Here is a 17,002-nt window from a genome sequence, read left to right on the forward strand (position 1 = left end):
ATTTGAAAAATAAAATTGTCCTCCCCTATTTATTTATTATTTTTTTAAATAATATGCAAAGCAAATGACCGGCTAAAGTCACATTATCTGTTCGAAAAATAATTTTAACCCATCATAAAAATATTTTTTTTTTGTTCATTTAATTAATTTTTGTTGCAGTTTCATTGCTTTACCACTTTTATATATAAAGGAAAGTCAATTTCATGCAATGACACTTTTCAGCCACCGAGGGGGCCTGGCCCCCCCTTAAAATCCACTTATGGAATGCTCATGTTTCACTGCCATTGACGGCGGTGAATGTCCAATCCATTTTGACAGGGAGGGGCGAATGAATATACCTCCCACTTCAAATGAATTGGATGTCCACCTCCTTCAATGGTAGCCAATGAGTTTAATGAATTAGGGTTAGAAAAAAAAAACATATTTCTTGCATGAATGTGTTAACAATTTAATCACTCTTACTAACTGTTAATCAGTCACAACATCCATGTTTTTTGGTGACCTCTCATCTGGCTGAATGCTGGTAAAACATCACGTGTATGCATGTAGGTGTTGCAGCTCTTCTCCTGTTTTGGGCGCACAGATGGAGATTGACTCAGCCAAGACGAGGCGTCATGTTAAGTCGTTGAGCAGAAGCGAAATGAATGCGATTAATAATTTTGATCATGAAAATGCTTGGCAGAACTAACAAACAGATTAACAAAATAACAAATTGCCTTTTAATATTCACATTTGTTGAGATGCCAGATTCCTTTATCTCCTTTAAAATGTAAAAATGTAATTACCAGAGACATTGCTGCCACAGTAACTCAATATGAATGTGATAAATTACAATTATTATGTTAAAATGTATTTGTTAACATGTCATAATTTACTCTTTTTAACATGATTAGTAGGTTCATTTCAGTTCAGGCCTGACTTTCACTTGTATTTATCAGTTTCCATTATGTTATTTATGGCAACCCAACTCTCCCAGTTCAAACGAATTGGACGACTATCTCCGCAAATGGCATCCAACGAGTTAATGGCTCAAACAAACAATGTTGTTTATGGGGTTTCTGAAAAGTTTTACCGTATGGCCTTTGTAGTTGCGTAACTAATGGCCACGGCTTTCTCAATATGGCCACCGGCCTGTGCCAAGCCTTGAGGTGTTGCGTCCACTGAGTCACTGGCGACTGGTCATTGTCCAGCGAGGAGCGAGGCGAGCTCGCAGCAGGCGGGAAGATAAAACAACTTAAACCAGGATGTCCTGTCAAGAGATGAGAAGAAAAACTTTTGGGGGGAATAGAGCCACAAATAGCCAAAATTTCCTAATATCTCACAAGGTTGACAGTCACAGTAATCTTGATTTAAGTGGCTGTTGATGCCGCAAAATGGTAGCAAGTGAAATGCAGCCTGCTTGAATTTATCACCGAAAGTTTGAGATACGAGTGTCTACCTCTACTGTGCAACGTGAACTCAATCGACATGATATTTGAACGCAAATGATGTTGGTAGGCTGCCAAAAGTATATTAGAGGGTCCATCCAACATCTGAAGAAATTCTACCAGAATCCCAGTGTGTTTTCGTCCTGCCTGCGGCACAGCAGACATGATCTTCACAGCTCGACAATTACAAAACAAATGCAAGAAACAAACGCAACGACTATACATGGTATTCATTGACCTAACAAAGGCTTTTGTCTCCGTAAACCTGAGGCTCTCTGGAAAGTCCTATCAAAAAGTGGATGTCCAGAAAAGTACATCAGGATCTTGCGGCTCCTGCATGACAACATGTCAGCAACAGTTCTCTGCAGTGGCAGTGAGACTGGGCCTTTCAAGGTGAAAACTGGGATCAAACAAGGATGTATTATTGCTCCTACCCTGTTTTTATTGCAGCCATTCTCCACCTAGTTAGCTACAGCCTACCCCCTGGAGTCCAGATCATCTATAGAATGGTACAGATAGCAAGCTTTTCAATCTTAACTGCTTCCAGGCCAAGCCTTAGATCTCCAATACATTCATCATGGAACTGCAATACGCAGACGACAATGCCATCGTCGCCCACAAAGAGGAAGATCTTCAGACCGTACTTGATGCTATTGTCAGAGCATACAAGCTCCTAGGATGGCCATAAACGTGAAAAAGACCAACATACTCTATCAGCCAAAACAAGACACCTCCATAACCCCACCAACAATAAAGATCGACAACTAAGTCCTTGAAAATGTGGACCAGTTTTCCTACCTGGGCAGTCACTTCTCCTCACACGCAGACATTGACTATGAGGTGCACCATCGAATATATTATGCTGGTGGAGCCTTTGCAAAGCCCCGAAGAAGAGTCTTTGAAAACTGCTGGCAAGGACAAAAATCCTTGTCTATAAGGTTGTTATCATGCCTACACTTCTATACGGAGCAGAGGCATGGAGCAGGCACATAAAAGCTCTGGAGTCCTACCACCAGAGGTGCCTGCGTAAAATCTTGTACATCACCTGGAACCAGAATCGCGCAAATGTCAGTGTGCCTGAGGAGGCAAACAGTGACAGCATTGGCACTTGGGGTGTGACAAAATATCGAAATGGTGATATATTGTGATACTTTGTATCCCAAAAGGTTATCGATATGCTTCTGCAAGAATCGAGATATCATTTTAAAAAGGTGTCAATGTCTAAAAAAAAACAACTAGCTACCAAAATATTCCACCATAATAGTGTCTCAGTTAACTGTAAGGCTGCCTTGACGGTGCTCGACAACCAATGCATTTAGACTGGGAACATTCGTTCATTCAAAACCAGAGCATTCACAGTCATTCTGTCGGATTTTCAGGGCATTTATAGGTCACTTGCTGTTCATTTTAGGGCATTTCCAGGTCATTTCCTGTTTAGTTTGAGTCACTGCCTATTCATTTGGGTGATTCCCAGGTCTGTAACACAAAATGAACAGGAAGTGACCCATAAAATACCCCAAAATCAACAGGAACTAACAGAAAATCAACAGATAAATGACCTTAAATTGCCCAAAATTACCTCATTGCCTGCCATTGGCTGCTACTGACGGCCATAGACGTTCAATCCGTTTGAAGTGGGAGGGATGGCAGCGAATGAACGAATGTTCATTCGCTGCCACCCTCCCAGTTCAAATGGATGGGACGTCTACGAGTGATAAACTCTTTCCAATTCACAGCAGAAGCCTGTTTTTCTGTTTATTAGTTGTTTTTAGAATATCCTAGAATGATTTCCTGACTAATGTTTCGATAATAGTTGTATCGCCATATACAAGGACAACATAAGAAACGTTCAATATCAACAGCGTTTGCTGGGAAGGCCTTTCCAAAAATAAATGTGCATGGAAGGACAGTCTATGTAAAGTAGCCACACTCCACGAACTCAATCTCTGCCGATCTGCCACAGTTAAGAGACAGCACAGAAAGTAGAAAAAAAGACACCTCCTACGAGGCCACACCACATTCCACCTCCAATAACGCATACCCATGCCCACACTGCACAAAAGTCTGTGGCTCCAGAATTGGACTTTTCAGCCACCTAAGGACCCACATACAGCCCAGGAGGACTATCATACTCGATTACGAGTGATCGCTGATGATGATGATTCTTTATCCTCAGCGAAGAATTCTTTAATCATTAAAACAGCTTTGTGATAGCTTATATGTGGAAAAATTACTATGTTGTGGCACTTGTATCTCAAATCATCACTGCAGTCACTCCCTGCAACTCTCAACCTACAACTCTCGGTGCCTAGGAAGTGCAAGGAGCATTATAAAAGACTATACACACCCCAGTTTCCACCTCTTCAACCTGTTGCCCTCTGGCAGGCGCTACAGGGCCATAACAGCCTTAACAAACAGACGGAGAGACAGTTTCTTCCCAAGAGCTATCACCATAGTCAGCTCAAGTTTGCAATGAAATGTCACTGTCATTGCACTGCTAATGCCACAACATTGTCACATGCATCTCACTAAGTAATATGTTCTCAGATATGTGTATCAATCTGGATACTGCATAATCTGGGTATTGTGTATGGAATATTTGCACAGTAACATCAAGATCTATGCACAGACTGTCATCAAGTCAGCCATCTGCCTCCTAGTCTGGGTACTATAAATTATCATATATGATCATAACGGTACACAAAAATCTCAGTTCGGTACGTACCTCAGTTTTGAGGTCACGGGTCGGTACATTTTCGGTACAGTAAGAAAAAAAATGCAAAATATAAATGTGCTAGTTGTTTATTAAACACCTTTGTGCTTTCAACAATAGGAACATTAGCCTATACAAAGCTAGAATTCTGCTCAAAAAGTAGTGGGTATTTAAAGATAATCCAACAACAATTTGCCTTTCAGACCCCGCGTATTGGTCAGCTTTCTTTCTGAAAGAAAGAAGAAAAAAGAAGTCCTGTGCTAAAGAGAAGAGCAATCCCAATGACAAAGATTTTAACATGTATTTTACAAATGAAAGGCCTCAATAAATCATTTTTTTTTCTTATGAACGGTTTTCAAAAGCTTTATTGGTGGATTCTCCCAAGTTAAAGCGCCACACAGAAATTATTTAATTGTGTAAGCAGGATCTGTGTATTATTCTTATTATTTAATTACAGGTGTTTTAGCTCATTTTAATATATTTTATTTAAATGGGCTAGTATTTATTTTATTATGTGTTTATATTTTACAAATGTGATGTAGTATTCATTTATATTGTATATTTTATGTTGTATAACTTTAGTTCCTATGTGAATATTAGTTCCTACTTGTTTTGTTGTGGTAGGAGGGTTTTGTATTGAACATGGGGCCGTGTTGGTTATTATTATAGCAGAGAAGACAGAAGTAAATCAACAAAGACAAGTCAACTGTGCCCCGATCTACCACTCAAGAGATGTGATGGACTCAAAAAGTGGGTTACGATTAGGCTTGTGCCGGTTACCGGTTTCACGGTTTACCGTGGTGTGAAAACGTCGCGGTTTCAAAACCACTCAAATTTTCTGTCAGACCGTAGTACAGTATTCGCCATTTTTCATGTGTCAAAAATGCAGCCAGAAGTGGCGTGGCGCGGCAGCGCTCACCCCCTCCCGTTTGTTTCTGTGTGTGAAAGTGACACTATCGGCTAGACAGCCAGCAAACCCAAAAACATACTCCAAACATAAGGCATTCTTTTCTTCAATTTATTGAGCTCTCAAATCGTGGTAAGTGTTATATACAAAATGAATACATTTAAAACGTCGTACAATTGTATTTTTCCATGTGTGAGTAGCTTCAACAGATTAGCACCATGGAAAAGTTCGCCAAAAACAAAACACACATTTTCCTTTCGAATTCGATATACACACTAACTAAAAGCTTACAAAGATGAATGTTAGCCTAGGCTTATCTGGGAGAGCAACTTCATCGAGTGTTACAGCCGCAGAGTGAGAAAACAAGCTTGATTCGCTTGAATGAAGGGGAAAAAGGATAGATCGTTAATTGCGAAAGATGATCTTGCCCTAAGCACAAATCCACGTTCGTTAGCTCAAGGAGAGGTCTCACTCCCATGTTTTTTTTTTTTTAGATGAAACCTCTCCACAACAATATTTACATTTGAACTTTTACATTTTTAACTAACTTATACTAACTTGTACATTTTTAACTAACTTATTAACTTATGAATTCTTTGTTCTTTTTAACCTGAAGGCATGGCATCATGTAGACTAGATTTGACACAGTGGCTGAAAATGGCAAAATTTCACTTGAGCTTTTCCACCCTCAAAAAAAAAAGTGATGCAGTATAAATTTTAAAAAATTTTATTCAGAAGTGTTTTTACTTTTTTATAGAAATTATTTTGTTCTTGCTCTAATCTTGAGCAACTTGAGCTGTGGCTGTGGGTATAGTCTATAAGTAATATTTTAATTTTATTTTAAATATTTGGTTTTTTTTTATTGATAATTTATTTTTTAACAATGTATTGCAACTATGTTTTGAAAAAAAAAAAAAATCCCGTTCAATGGAAAAAAGTTTTTTTTTTTTAACCCATACATCTCAAAGTAACACATTTTGTAGCTATAATTGCAATAACGTGATACCGTGAAACCGCGGTATTTTTGCTCACGGTTATCGTACCGTCAAAATCTCATACCGGCACATGCCTAGTTACGATTGCATATTAAATATGAAAATCGACCGGATCCACTGTATTTTTACTCGAGTGACTTCCGGTCTGCCCGATCCTAGCTACCGGTAGTAGTATTGACGCAGGAGGGTCGCGTCTCGCGTCAAATAATAAACCCTGCCGTTCTTTTCGTGTGCGTCGTGTTGAGCCGCTTCTGGGATGCGTCTAACACGCGGCCGCACTGCGACTGGTGTGCATTGGGTGATTGACTTTAACGCCCGCGTATCACTGCATTCTCGCGGTGGCCACGTTGTCGCGCCGTTGACGTTTCTGGGTTATATTGTCGTACCGTGTTGGTCCTCATTATAGTAGAGAAAACGGATTAAATATAATCTACACAAAGAAACTGTAACTCACAGCCTCGAAAAGTAAGGCTTACATTACGTCAGAAACGCTTTCGGTACGCCTTCGTTCCGAACCGAGCACAACGTACCGAAGCTCGATTCACTTTATTCCCATTCTGTGTACACTTTGTGTTTTTTTTATTGGCCTCATTGTACTTTTGTTTTATGTGGTGCACGTTATGGCAAAGCTTTAAATCTCATTGTACTCTGTACAATGACAATAAAGGCATTCTATTCTATTCTATTCTATTCTATTCTATTCTATTCTATTCTATTCTATTCTATTCTATGTAAATCAATGAAATAAATGATTTCCTGTTTTCTCTCGAGGTTGTGAAAACTCTCCGATGAAGATTTCTCAGATGAAAGGTACTGGAAAAGCTGCCACCTTGAAAAGCTTCGGGACCGAATTCACGCCAATAAACAAACTCAACCCATATTTGAGCAAGTGAGTTGCTTCACTTTTTCTGGCATCCATCTCACTCAATTCCTGTTAACGATGACCCACCATCGTGTTTCTGTACACTCTGCCATTTTGGTTCTTTGAAACTTTGTCTACTGTTTTTTTTTACCCAAACTTTAAAAAGACATCCGAGTGGTTGATGGTGCTACCCTGGGAATTATGCAGTCGCACAGCTGTGGCTCGCAAGGCGCCTGATGTGAGCGGTCGGGATGCTCATTAGTTTGAAAGCAGCTCTGCCTTAGGAGCCTTTTGAAAATTATTTTGAACTCTTTGTAAAATGCCTGCGCATCCATGTAGGCCATGTTCAGTCTTATTATCACAAATCTGTGAAAATTATACATATACCTGGGCTGGCAGAGCATCAGATAAAAAGGGCTGGATTCGGCAAAAACGTCAAATTCATGCAATTTTATCACTCATTACTATTGCTGACTATACTATCGGTACCAATCTGGTGTGAAAAGTTCCAATCTTGCAAACAATTTTACTGCCACACAAGCACCAGTAGATGGCAGTGATACATCATTTCAGGTATACACAATGTCAAAACTTGAGCAAATTTTTAAAATTCAGCCCATGCAGCCAGTTTTTACTTAGTTGCGTGAAAGTTGGTAGGTAGGCATGAGTCGATGCACAGCAAAGCTTGAAGAAGTCAAAGGAAGTGTGTCATGGGTTGATGTGGCCATTTTATAATTTTTTCAAACAGACATGTTGATGTGTTATGTAATACTTGTCATGCCCGCCTATGCCCAAAATGTCACATAACATGTATGGATGGGGGTGGATCACATGTGTCACATGAGATAACATTGATGCCATAACCATGTGGTTGCAGATGAGTGTAGATTACATGTTTCATATGGGGGCAAATATCCAAACATATGCTTCTTACATGTGGTCGCACAAATGAAAAAAAAAACATGAATGGCTCTTTTCAAACAACGCTTTTACCTTCCAGTTGGACGATCAGAGTACGAGTGACCCACAAGTCGGACATCCGCAATTGGAGCAACTCCAGAGGGGATGGCAAACTCTTCAGCTTTGACGTGACGGACCAGAGCGTGAGTAAGAACAACATGAGCATGCGCAGGGTCACGCGGCTACCTCAGTGTTGTGTGGCTTGCAATGTACGCAGGGAGAGATCAGGATCACCGCCTTCAACATCCAAGTGGACAAGTTTTTCTCACTGGTGGAGCCGAACGAGGTCAGCTCTTCACTCATTTTATTCCCAGCCGTTAATTAAAACATCAAGAAAGTAAAAACAAAACACGATATAGAAATAAAACCAGAAAAAATGAATGAAAAGCAAACGCTACTTCAGGGTTTTTCACTGATAGCGGCAGGTTCTGGTCCCCATTAACCACGAAAAACAAGGGATTGCTTGATTGATTCATTCATTCATTTTATTTCAAATGTTTAAGACAAAATAAGTCACACAAAAAATGTTAATTGAAATAATAACATTGAAATAATAACACAAACATTGGAAAAGGAGTGAGAAGAAGCATAGTTTATAAGGTCCCCACCCCTACACATTCAAAATATAATTAATTTTATACATAAGACGCACCTCCATATAATTCAAAACTATACATGCTGTACATGCATATCAATATCACAAAATAAATCATAAGTAAGATAAACTTCAAAAACCATCATTTCACAGGTTCGCACATGTAACACTGAAATATTAACTGTTTAAACATTCTCTTAAATCGATAAATACTTTGACATTCTTTTAACCTCTCATTGTTGTTCTGTTCCTAATTCTTTTGAAATTAAATGTCCTTCTTGGATTGTAATGCACTTCTTCTAAATTAAACAATTTATGAATATTACCAGGCAATTTGTTATTTTTTGCCTTGAACATAATTTGTACTGTTTGGTAATGAACCAAATCAGCAAATTTTAAAATCTTAGAATCCAAAAAAAGGGAATGAGTATGGTCCACATATCCTTTCTAATGAATAATATGTATTACTCTTTTTTTGAAGAATAGTTAGATATTGCAATGAGTTTTTGTAATTATTTCCCCAGACTTCCACACAGTAAATTGAATAAGGAAGAAGTAAAGAACAGTACAGAATATGGAGGGAATCAAAATCTAAAAACACTGTATAATCACTGGATCACTGTATAATCATTTGGACACACTGAAATGTGAGTTGTGTGTCATCTGCATTGGTGTAATAGGAGATGTACTGTTCCATAATCTGAGCCAAGGGAAGCATATACAGTGGGGCAAATAAGTATTTAGTCAACCACTAATTGTGCAAGTTCTCCCACTTGAAAATTTTAGAGAGGCCTGTAATTGTCAACATGGGTAAACCTCAACCATGAGAGACAGAATGTGGGGAAAAAAAACAGAAAATCACATTGTTTGATTTTTAAAGAATTTATTTGCAAATCATGGTGGGAAATAAGCATTTGGTCAATACCAAAAGTTCATCTCAATACTTTGATATGTACCCTTTGTTGGCATTAACGGAGGCCAAACATTTTCTGTAACTCTTCACACGCTTTTCACACACTGTTGCTGCTATTTTGGCCCATTCCTCCATGCAGATCTCCTCTTGGCAACACAGACTTTCAACTCCCTCCACAGATTTTCTATGGGGTTGAGATCTGGAGACTGGCTAGGCCACTCCAGGACCTTGAAATGCTTCTTACAAAGCCACTCCTTTGTTGCCCTGGCTGTGCTATCATTGTCATGCTGAAAGATCCAGCCACGTCTCATCTCCAATGCCTTTGCTGATGGAAGGAGATTTTTACTCAAAATCTCTCGATACATGGCCCCATTCATTCTTTCCTTGACACAGATCAGTCGTCCTGGTCCCTTTGCAGGAAAATCAGCCCCAAAGCATGATCTTTCCACCCCCATGCTTCACAGTGGGTATGGTGTTCTTCGGATGCAATTCAGTATTCTTTCTCCTCCAAACACGAGAACCTGTGTTTCAACCAAAAAGTTCTATTTTGGTTTCATCTGACCATAACACATTCTCTCAGTCCTCTTCTGGATCATCCAAATGCTCGCTAGCGAACCGCAGACGGGCCTGGACGTGTACTGGCTTCAGCAGGGGGACACGTCTGGCAGTGCAGGATTTGAGTCCCTGGCGGCGCACTGTGTTACTGATAGTAACCTTTGTTACTGTGGTCCCAGCTCTCTGTAGGTCATTCACTAGATCCCCCCGTGTGGTTCTGGGATTTTTGCTCACCGTTTTTGTAATCACTATGAGATCTTGCATGGAGCCCCAGATCGAGGAAGATTATCAGTGGTCTTGTATGTCTTCCATTTTCTAATAATTGCTCCCACAGTTGATTTCTTTACACCAAGCGTTTTACCAATTGCAGATTCAGTCTTCCCAGCCTGGCGCAGGTCTACAATTTAGTCTCTGGTGTCCTTCGACAGCTCTTTGGTCTTGGCCATAGTGGAGTTTGGAGTGTGACTGACTGAGGTTGTGGACAGGTGTCTTTTATACCGATAATGAGTAAAAACAGGTGTCGTTAATACAGGTAACGAGTGGAGCATCGTTAGACCTCGTTAGAAGAAGTTAGACCTCTTTGACAGCCAGAAATCTTGTTTGTTTGTAGGTGACCAAATACTTATTTTCCACTCTAATATGGAAATAAATTCTTTAAAAATAAAACAATGTGATCTCATGGTTGAGGTTTACCCATGTTGACAATCACAGGCCTCGCTAATCTTTTCAAGTAGAAGAACTTGACTTATTTCCCCCACTGTAGATGTTGAATAGAAGCGGTCTAGAATGGACGTTTGAGAAATCCCACGTGTGAATTTGTTTCGTTCAGATCCATGGTTTCCGATTGACGCAAAGAAATCTTAGGAACACGAATTGAACCACTGAAGCACACTTTCAGTGAACACTACTCACTGCTCCAGTCTTCTGAGGAGTATGTTATTGTCAACCGTGTCGAAAGCAGCAGTGAGATCCAGTAATACCAGAACAAATTATTTGCCTGCGTCATTATTCTGACGAATATCATTTAGGACTTTGATGAGTTTTAATGGGTATCTCATATTTCTCCACTGGAATCAATTAAAATGCCATCGATCAGTTTCCGCCTACAAAAACAATTTGTTTTGGTGTGAGTGTCGGCCTAAAACTCAATAGCGATGTTTCTTACTGACCGTCCCCGCATCCGACAGGTCTACCTGATCTCCAAAGGCTCTCTGAAGTTGGCCAACAAGCAGTTTGCGACACTCAACAACGAATACGAGATCACGCTGTGCGCCAACTCGTGCGTGTTGCCCTGCAAGGACGGCTGGGACGTGCCATCCGCACGCTGTAACTTTGTGCCAATCTCAGCGCTGGAGGACAAGGACCCTGATGCATCACCGATCATCGGTCAGGAGAACCGCCAAAAAGGCTACTCGCTATTTTCTTGACGTGCCAAATTCCGCAGACGTGATCGGCGTGTGCCAGGAGGCTGAGGAAGTGTCGCAGATCACCACCAAGGCTGGCAAGCAGCTGACTAAAAGAGAGCTGGCGCTTATCGACTCCAGTGGAAAGATGGTGACACTCACACTGTGGGGTGACCAGGTCAGGACTGATTTGTTTTTTTGCAGTTTTCTGTTCAACGGCAAACAACGACAATGACAGCAACAGACTAGATGGTTTGATGCAGGGGTCCCCAACCTTTTTTGCACCACGGACCGGTGTGATTTGGGTCTTTTTTTCACGGACCGGTGTTCTGTCAAATTTTGCATCCTTATAAAATTTTGCTTCCAAAGCTTTTGTGGCGGTGAAAAAAGCCTTCTTTTATATTCAGTTGGACTCTCAATGTTATCCAATGGTGCTAAAAAAAGTTTTACATCATAAACATAAATGTGCAACACGAAAATGGCGTGAATTAGTGCTTAACGACACGGCAAAGTCATTAATTGAGAGAGCTACGTGCAGTTGTTGTGTGCAGCTAACATGGCAAACGTAAGTTAATGTTCTGTTCTTTAAAGAAATTTTGTAGGGTGTACTTTGGAATCGCTGCATTCGCGGTCATTTTTAACGTTATGCCCATGCCAACAAATATAAAATAACATTTGTTTTTAGCCCCGTCGTGTTAAGTGCTGGGAAAATACAACTCACCCGCTAAATCAGTGGGAGACCTGAACTTGTTTAGTTTTTTTCAGTGCTCTCCTAGCGATGTCAGGATATTCCGAAATGACTTTAATCCAGAACATTGGTAGATATGTTGTCTCAAATGTACGTTTAAAGTCGTCGTGATTAGCGATCTCAACAAGCTGATATTCCTGTTGCACAGACATGCTCGAATCACTCGGTTTATTCTAGGGCTGTCAAAATTATCGCGTTAACGGGCGTTAATTAATTTTTTTAATTAATCACGTTAAAATATTTGACGCAATTAACCCATGCACCGAATGATCCGCTCGCACATTGCCTCAAACAGATTACAATGAGGCCGTTTATGGACATTAAATGAAGAGAATGCCACCGGCCGCTTAGGGGCAGCGCCGTTCCGTACTAATGTTATTTCTTCTAAACGTGGGAGAATTAGTAGTTGTGAGATGTTTATGCTGTATGCACAATGCAATGCAAAGTGCTATTTGTGCTCCACACATATTTCGGTAAGTTTTCTTTCTTTTAGTGGCAATTATGTGTCTCTTGTTGTATTTTGGGTAAGATATGTACAGAGATATATATTTTATAAAGGCGAGTGGACACAGGCGTTCTTTGGACCGCGCCGTTTATTGGCATAAGCTTCGGCAGCTCCTTCACAACAAACATAAGTATCATTTAGTGAAAGCACAACAAAAATAATATTCCTATCTCTCAATAAAAATAATGTTCACAAAAAGAAAAGAACTTAAGTCTATAGTAATGAGGCCCTATTCTCACACAGTTAAACAATGCAAAATGAACTGGCATTCCATATCAAAATAGCTATGCAAAATACACATAAAACTTACTCAGACTTTGGTCACTCTATTCTTATTATTGTTATTTTTATTCTTCTTATTATTATATTAACACTACTTTTGATTAAAAATTTTACAAATTTTATTAAAACGAAAACATGAAGAGGGGTTTTAATATAAAATTTCTATAACTTGTAACTATAACATTTATCTTTCAAGAACTACAAGTCTTTCTATCCGTGGATCCATTTAACAGAAAGAATTTTAATAATGCCATTTGTGGATTTATTGTTACAATAAACAAATACAGTACTTATGTACAGTATGTTGTATGTATATATCCGTCTTGTGTCTTATCTTTCCATTCCAACAATAATTTACAGAAAAATATGGCATATTTTGTAGATGGTTTGAATTGCGATTAATTGCGATTAATTACGATTAATTAATTTTTAAGCTGTAATTAACTTGATTAAAAATTTTAATCGTTTGACAGCCCTAGTTTATTCACATACGGGTCACGAATCCACTCCTTCGCAGTTAGTGGATCTTTAGTGATTGGGAAGTAGCATAGATTTTGTTTGTTTGTCTTCGAGGTTGTAGGCTCATCTTCTGGCTCGTGAGGTTCCCTTTTCCACGTAAAAAATCTGTCCAAAGATGTCTGTTTTTCAGTCATTCTAGTGTGGGGGCTAATTATTTCCGGGAACAAATGTGATACGGCGACGACCTGCGTCATACGTTATTATTGAGGCCAAGCGCACATAGATATACAAAACAAGATGTACTGCGAAACAGTCCAATCAATGCATTTCTAAGACGACCTCCCATTCTGTAGTTGTATATCTAGAGTGGACAGGGATATTGGCGTGTTAAGAGGCACAGGCCAAAGTCAATCGGCCAGAACGCAGTCGTTAATAAATTATTTATTATTTCGGTCCGGTCGTTGGGGACCTCTGGTTTAATGTATTAAATAACATTAACTCTTTAAGCACAAATTTATGATTTTTTTTTTACCCTTACAAGACACTCATTTAACTCATTTAATTGACTAAGTGGCTTAAAAAAAGAATATTTAGAAAAATTTCAGGTAAAAAATGTTTCTAAAGGATTCATCAACTTATCAAAATTGTTTTCAATCCATTTGCTACTTGATTAGTTGTCGATTAATCGTGGCAACTCTATTGTGGACATAAAATGACTACTTGAAAACATGTCTGCCAGGCACAGAAGTTCAATGCTTCCTGTCACCCGGTGGTAGCCATCAAAGGGGCTCGCTTGTCAACGTTCGGGGGACGCTCGCTGACGGCGGTCTACGGCTCTACGCTGATGGTGAACCCCGAAATCCCCGAGGCCTACAAGCTCAGATACTGGTGAGTGCCACATTTTGTGCACAGATAGTTTCTTGTTCCGTCGTGTAGGATTGGATCGTTCCACATCTGCGTGCCTTTTCCTCCTCTGCCGGGAGTTGTAGCAACGATGGAGAGCGCCCGTTTTTGCACGCGTGTGTGTTTGAGAGCAGATGGGACCCAGGAAGGCAGAGCTTATTAGTCGGCGTGTGATGCGGGGATGTGGAATGGTGACTCATCATGTTATTAAAGGCAAATGGGAGAGAATAGAGGCGCTTTTATCGGCTTTACTTCCACGTACTCATTGGGTCTGTTAGCATAGCTTAGCATCTTTTCAGAAATTTTCCTATTGTAGGAATTCAATGCTAGCTGCTCATCTTTACAAACTCATTTATATATTTCTGGAAATGTTTTTTAGGTTATAGATAAAAATTTAAAATGTGTTCCATGTGTCCGTAGGTACAACCAGGTGGGCTACGCCCACAACGTCCGGTCCTTGACTGACTCCCGGTCGACAGCCGGCGAGTTCACCACCAACTGGAAGTCTTTGAGTGACGTTAAGACTCAACAGCTGGGACACGGCGAGAAGGTCAAACAAACGCACACAAACCAAAAATGATGTGATGAGGCTTTGGCTGCTTCATTAACGCCTAATTAACAACAACAAGGGTTCGTTATAATTGGACATGATTAGGTCAGCGGTCGCCAATGGCAGGACTGTGTCACATCTCGTGAAATTTGACTGACGGAACACTGGAACTTGTCCGGTGGTCACTAATGGCGTCTTTAGCATTCGAAAGTCGGTCATCGGCATTCCCCGACGGAAGAAGGGCAACAATCGGCATGTCTTGTAACGTCATGAAACGGCATGCTAGTTTTGACTTGTGATTGTGTTTGCGGACAGGCTGACTTCTTCAGCTGCGTGGCCACTGTGGTCTTCGCCCGCAAGGAGAATTGCCTTTACAAGGCATGCCCTGCTGCGTCCTGCCACAAGAAAGTTCACCAGCAGGAGAACGGACGCTTCCGCTGTGACAAGTGCTGCAAGGACTACCCTGGCTTCAAGTACAGATTCATGCTGTCTGTCAGTACACCTTCACATATATTGCTCTTATTTTGGTCCACAAGTTGGCCACGCTATGCAATTTTCTTTTCCTGTGAGACTGTAAGCTTCTGATGGTAATGTTTAGGGTTGTTCCGATCATGTTTTTTTTGCTCCCGATCCGATCCCGATCGTTTTAGTTTGAGTATCTGCCGATCCCGATATTTCCCAATCCGATTGCTTTATTTTTTTTGCTCCCGATTCAATTCCAATCATTCCCGATAATTTTTCTCGATCATATACATTTTGGCAATGCATTAAGAAAAAAATGAATAAAACTCGGACGAATATATACATTCAACATATAATACATAAGTACTGTATTTGTTTATTATGACAATAAATCCTGAAAATGGCATTTACATTATTAACATTCTTTCTGTGAGAGGGATTCACGGTTGGAAAGACTTGTAATTCTTAAAGGATAATGTGACTTTGTATATTGTGACTAAATATTGCCATCTAGTGTAGTGCTGCAACGATTAAACGATTAACTCGAGTGTTCGATTAGAAAAAAAAATATTCGAATTAAATTTTCCTGCCTTGAGTATTCGTTTAATTAAAGTGGCATTGTAATGGTTTGATTTTTGAAAGTGTCTGCCTTTAGTTTCATTGATTTGGGTGGATACACTGTCCTGTAGTCTGCCTCATTTCACATGGCTCAATCCAGCTGCTCCCTGTTAAGACCAATATAAGCTAAGTTTTTGTTTGAGCTCATGTTTTTTTTTTTTTTTATGCATTCTTAATTTAAAGGTATATTTAGCCATTTTTTGTGGGAATGTGTTTTAACTATTTGTTAAGAGCATTGTAAAAAATAAAAAACCTTGGCATTTTATAGCATTTAAACTAGCGGACTTTTGTTATGTAAGTTAGCCAATTGTTTTTTTGTTGTACATATATCCTCGTTCATTTATTTTTTCATACCGTTTGAGGCTCAGGTCAGGTATTTTAATTTTTTATGTTCCTTATCCGATTACTCGATTATTCAAACTAACTAGTTCATCGATTAATCGACTACTAAAATAATCAATAGCTGCAGGCCTAATCATGTGTATTTGTTGAGCTTTCAGTAAATGATACTGTCGCCATTTAACTGTTCTGCCCAAATGCATGATGGGAAGTGCAACCATGACTGTGCGTAGTGACACCAATTTATATAACTTCTCTGCGTTGAGAAATAAGATATGGTGTTAAGATAAAGATCAACTACTACCTTTCTTCCCCACATTGCTTCCCATGATACTTTTAATTGTTGAGAGGGGGATTTTAAGGCTTTAGCCAATTAAATAAAGGCTCCAAAGACTGCCTAAATTCACTCTACTCATTTTACACTGCCTTTTAGCTCTATATATAGGTAAAACGGCGCCTTTATAGATTGAACGGGACAATGCGTGAGTGGGTCGTGCAGCGCAGGCGTTAATTGCATTAAATATTTTAACGTAATTAATTAAAAAAAAATTAATTACCGCCGTTAACGCGATAAATTTGCCAGTCCTACTTTAAGCCAAAACTAAAGACTTTGGATGAGTGTAAGACATTTTGTCTGTAACGTGAAATACAATTAGAAAACGATTGAATTAAAATATATATATATATATATTTAAATAAGGCATGTCCGATATTTTTTTGCCGATTCCGATACTTTGAAAATGACGTGATCGGACCTGATCAATCGGGATGTCAGTCGATCGGGACATCTTTAGTAATGTTTCCTC

General features: G+C 39.6%; 1 protein-coding gene across 1 annotated transcript in view; it reads left to right on the forward strand.

The window, feature by feature from the left end:
• The window catches only part of LOC130907047 (replication protein A 70 kDa DNA-binding subunit-like), a 33,924-nt gene that overhangs the window by 9,197 nt on the left and 7,725 nt on the right, over positions 1 to 17,002 (forward strand). Inside the window, exons 7-14 of the mRNA XM_057821892.1 lie at positions 6,814 to 6,931; positions 7,905 to 8,007; positions 8,082 to 8,150; positions 11,115 to 11,313; positions 11,372 to 11,508; positions 14,064 to 14,212; positions 14,648 to 14,777; positions 15,093 to 15,269. Coding sequence (XP_057677875.1) covers positions 6,814 to 6,931; positions 7,905 to 8,007; positions 8,082 to 8,150; positions 11,115 to 11,313; positions 11,372 to 11,508; positions 14,064 to 14,212; positions 14,648 to 14,777; positions 15,093 to 15,269 — 1,082 coding nt within the window. The remainder of the gene's footprint in view (positions 1 to 6,813; positions 6,932 to 7,904; positions 8,008 to 8,081; positions 8,151 to 11,114; positions 11,314 to 11,371; positions 11,509 to 14,063; positions 14,213 to 14,647; positions 14,778 to 15,092; positions 15,270 to 17,002) is intronic.

The sequence above is a fragment of the Corythoichthys intestinalis genome, chromosome 18, assembly GCF_030265065.1.
Source record: "Corythoichthys intestinalis isolate RoL2023-P3 chromosome 18, ASM3026506v1, whole genome shotgun sequence".
Lineage (NCBI taxonomy): Eukaryota > Metazoa > Chordata > Actinopteri > Syngnathiformes > Syngnathidae > Corythoichthys > Corythoichthys intestinalis.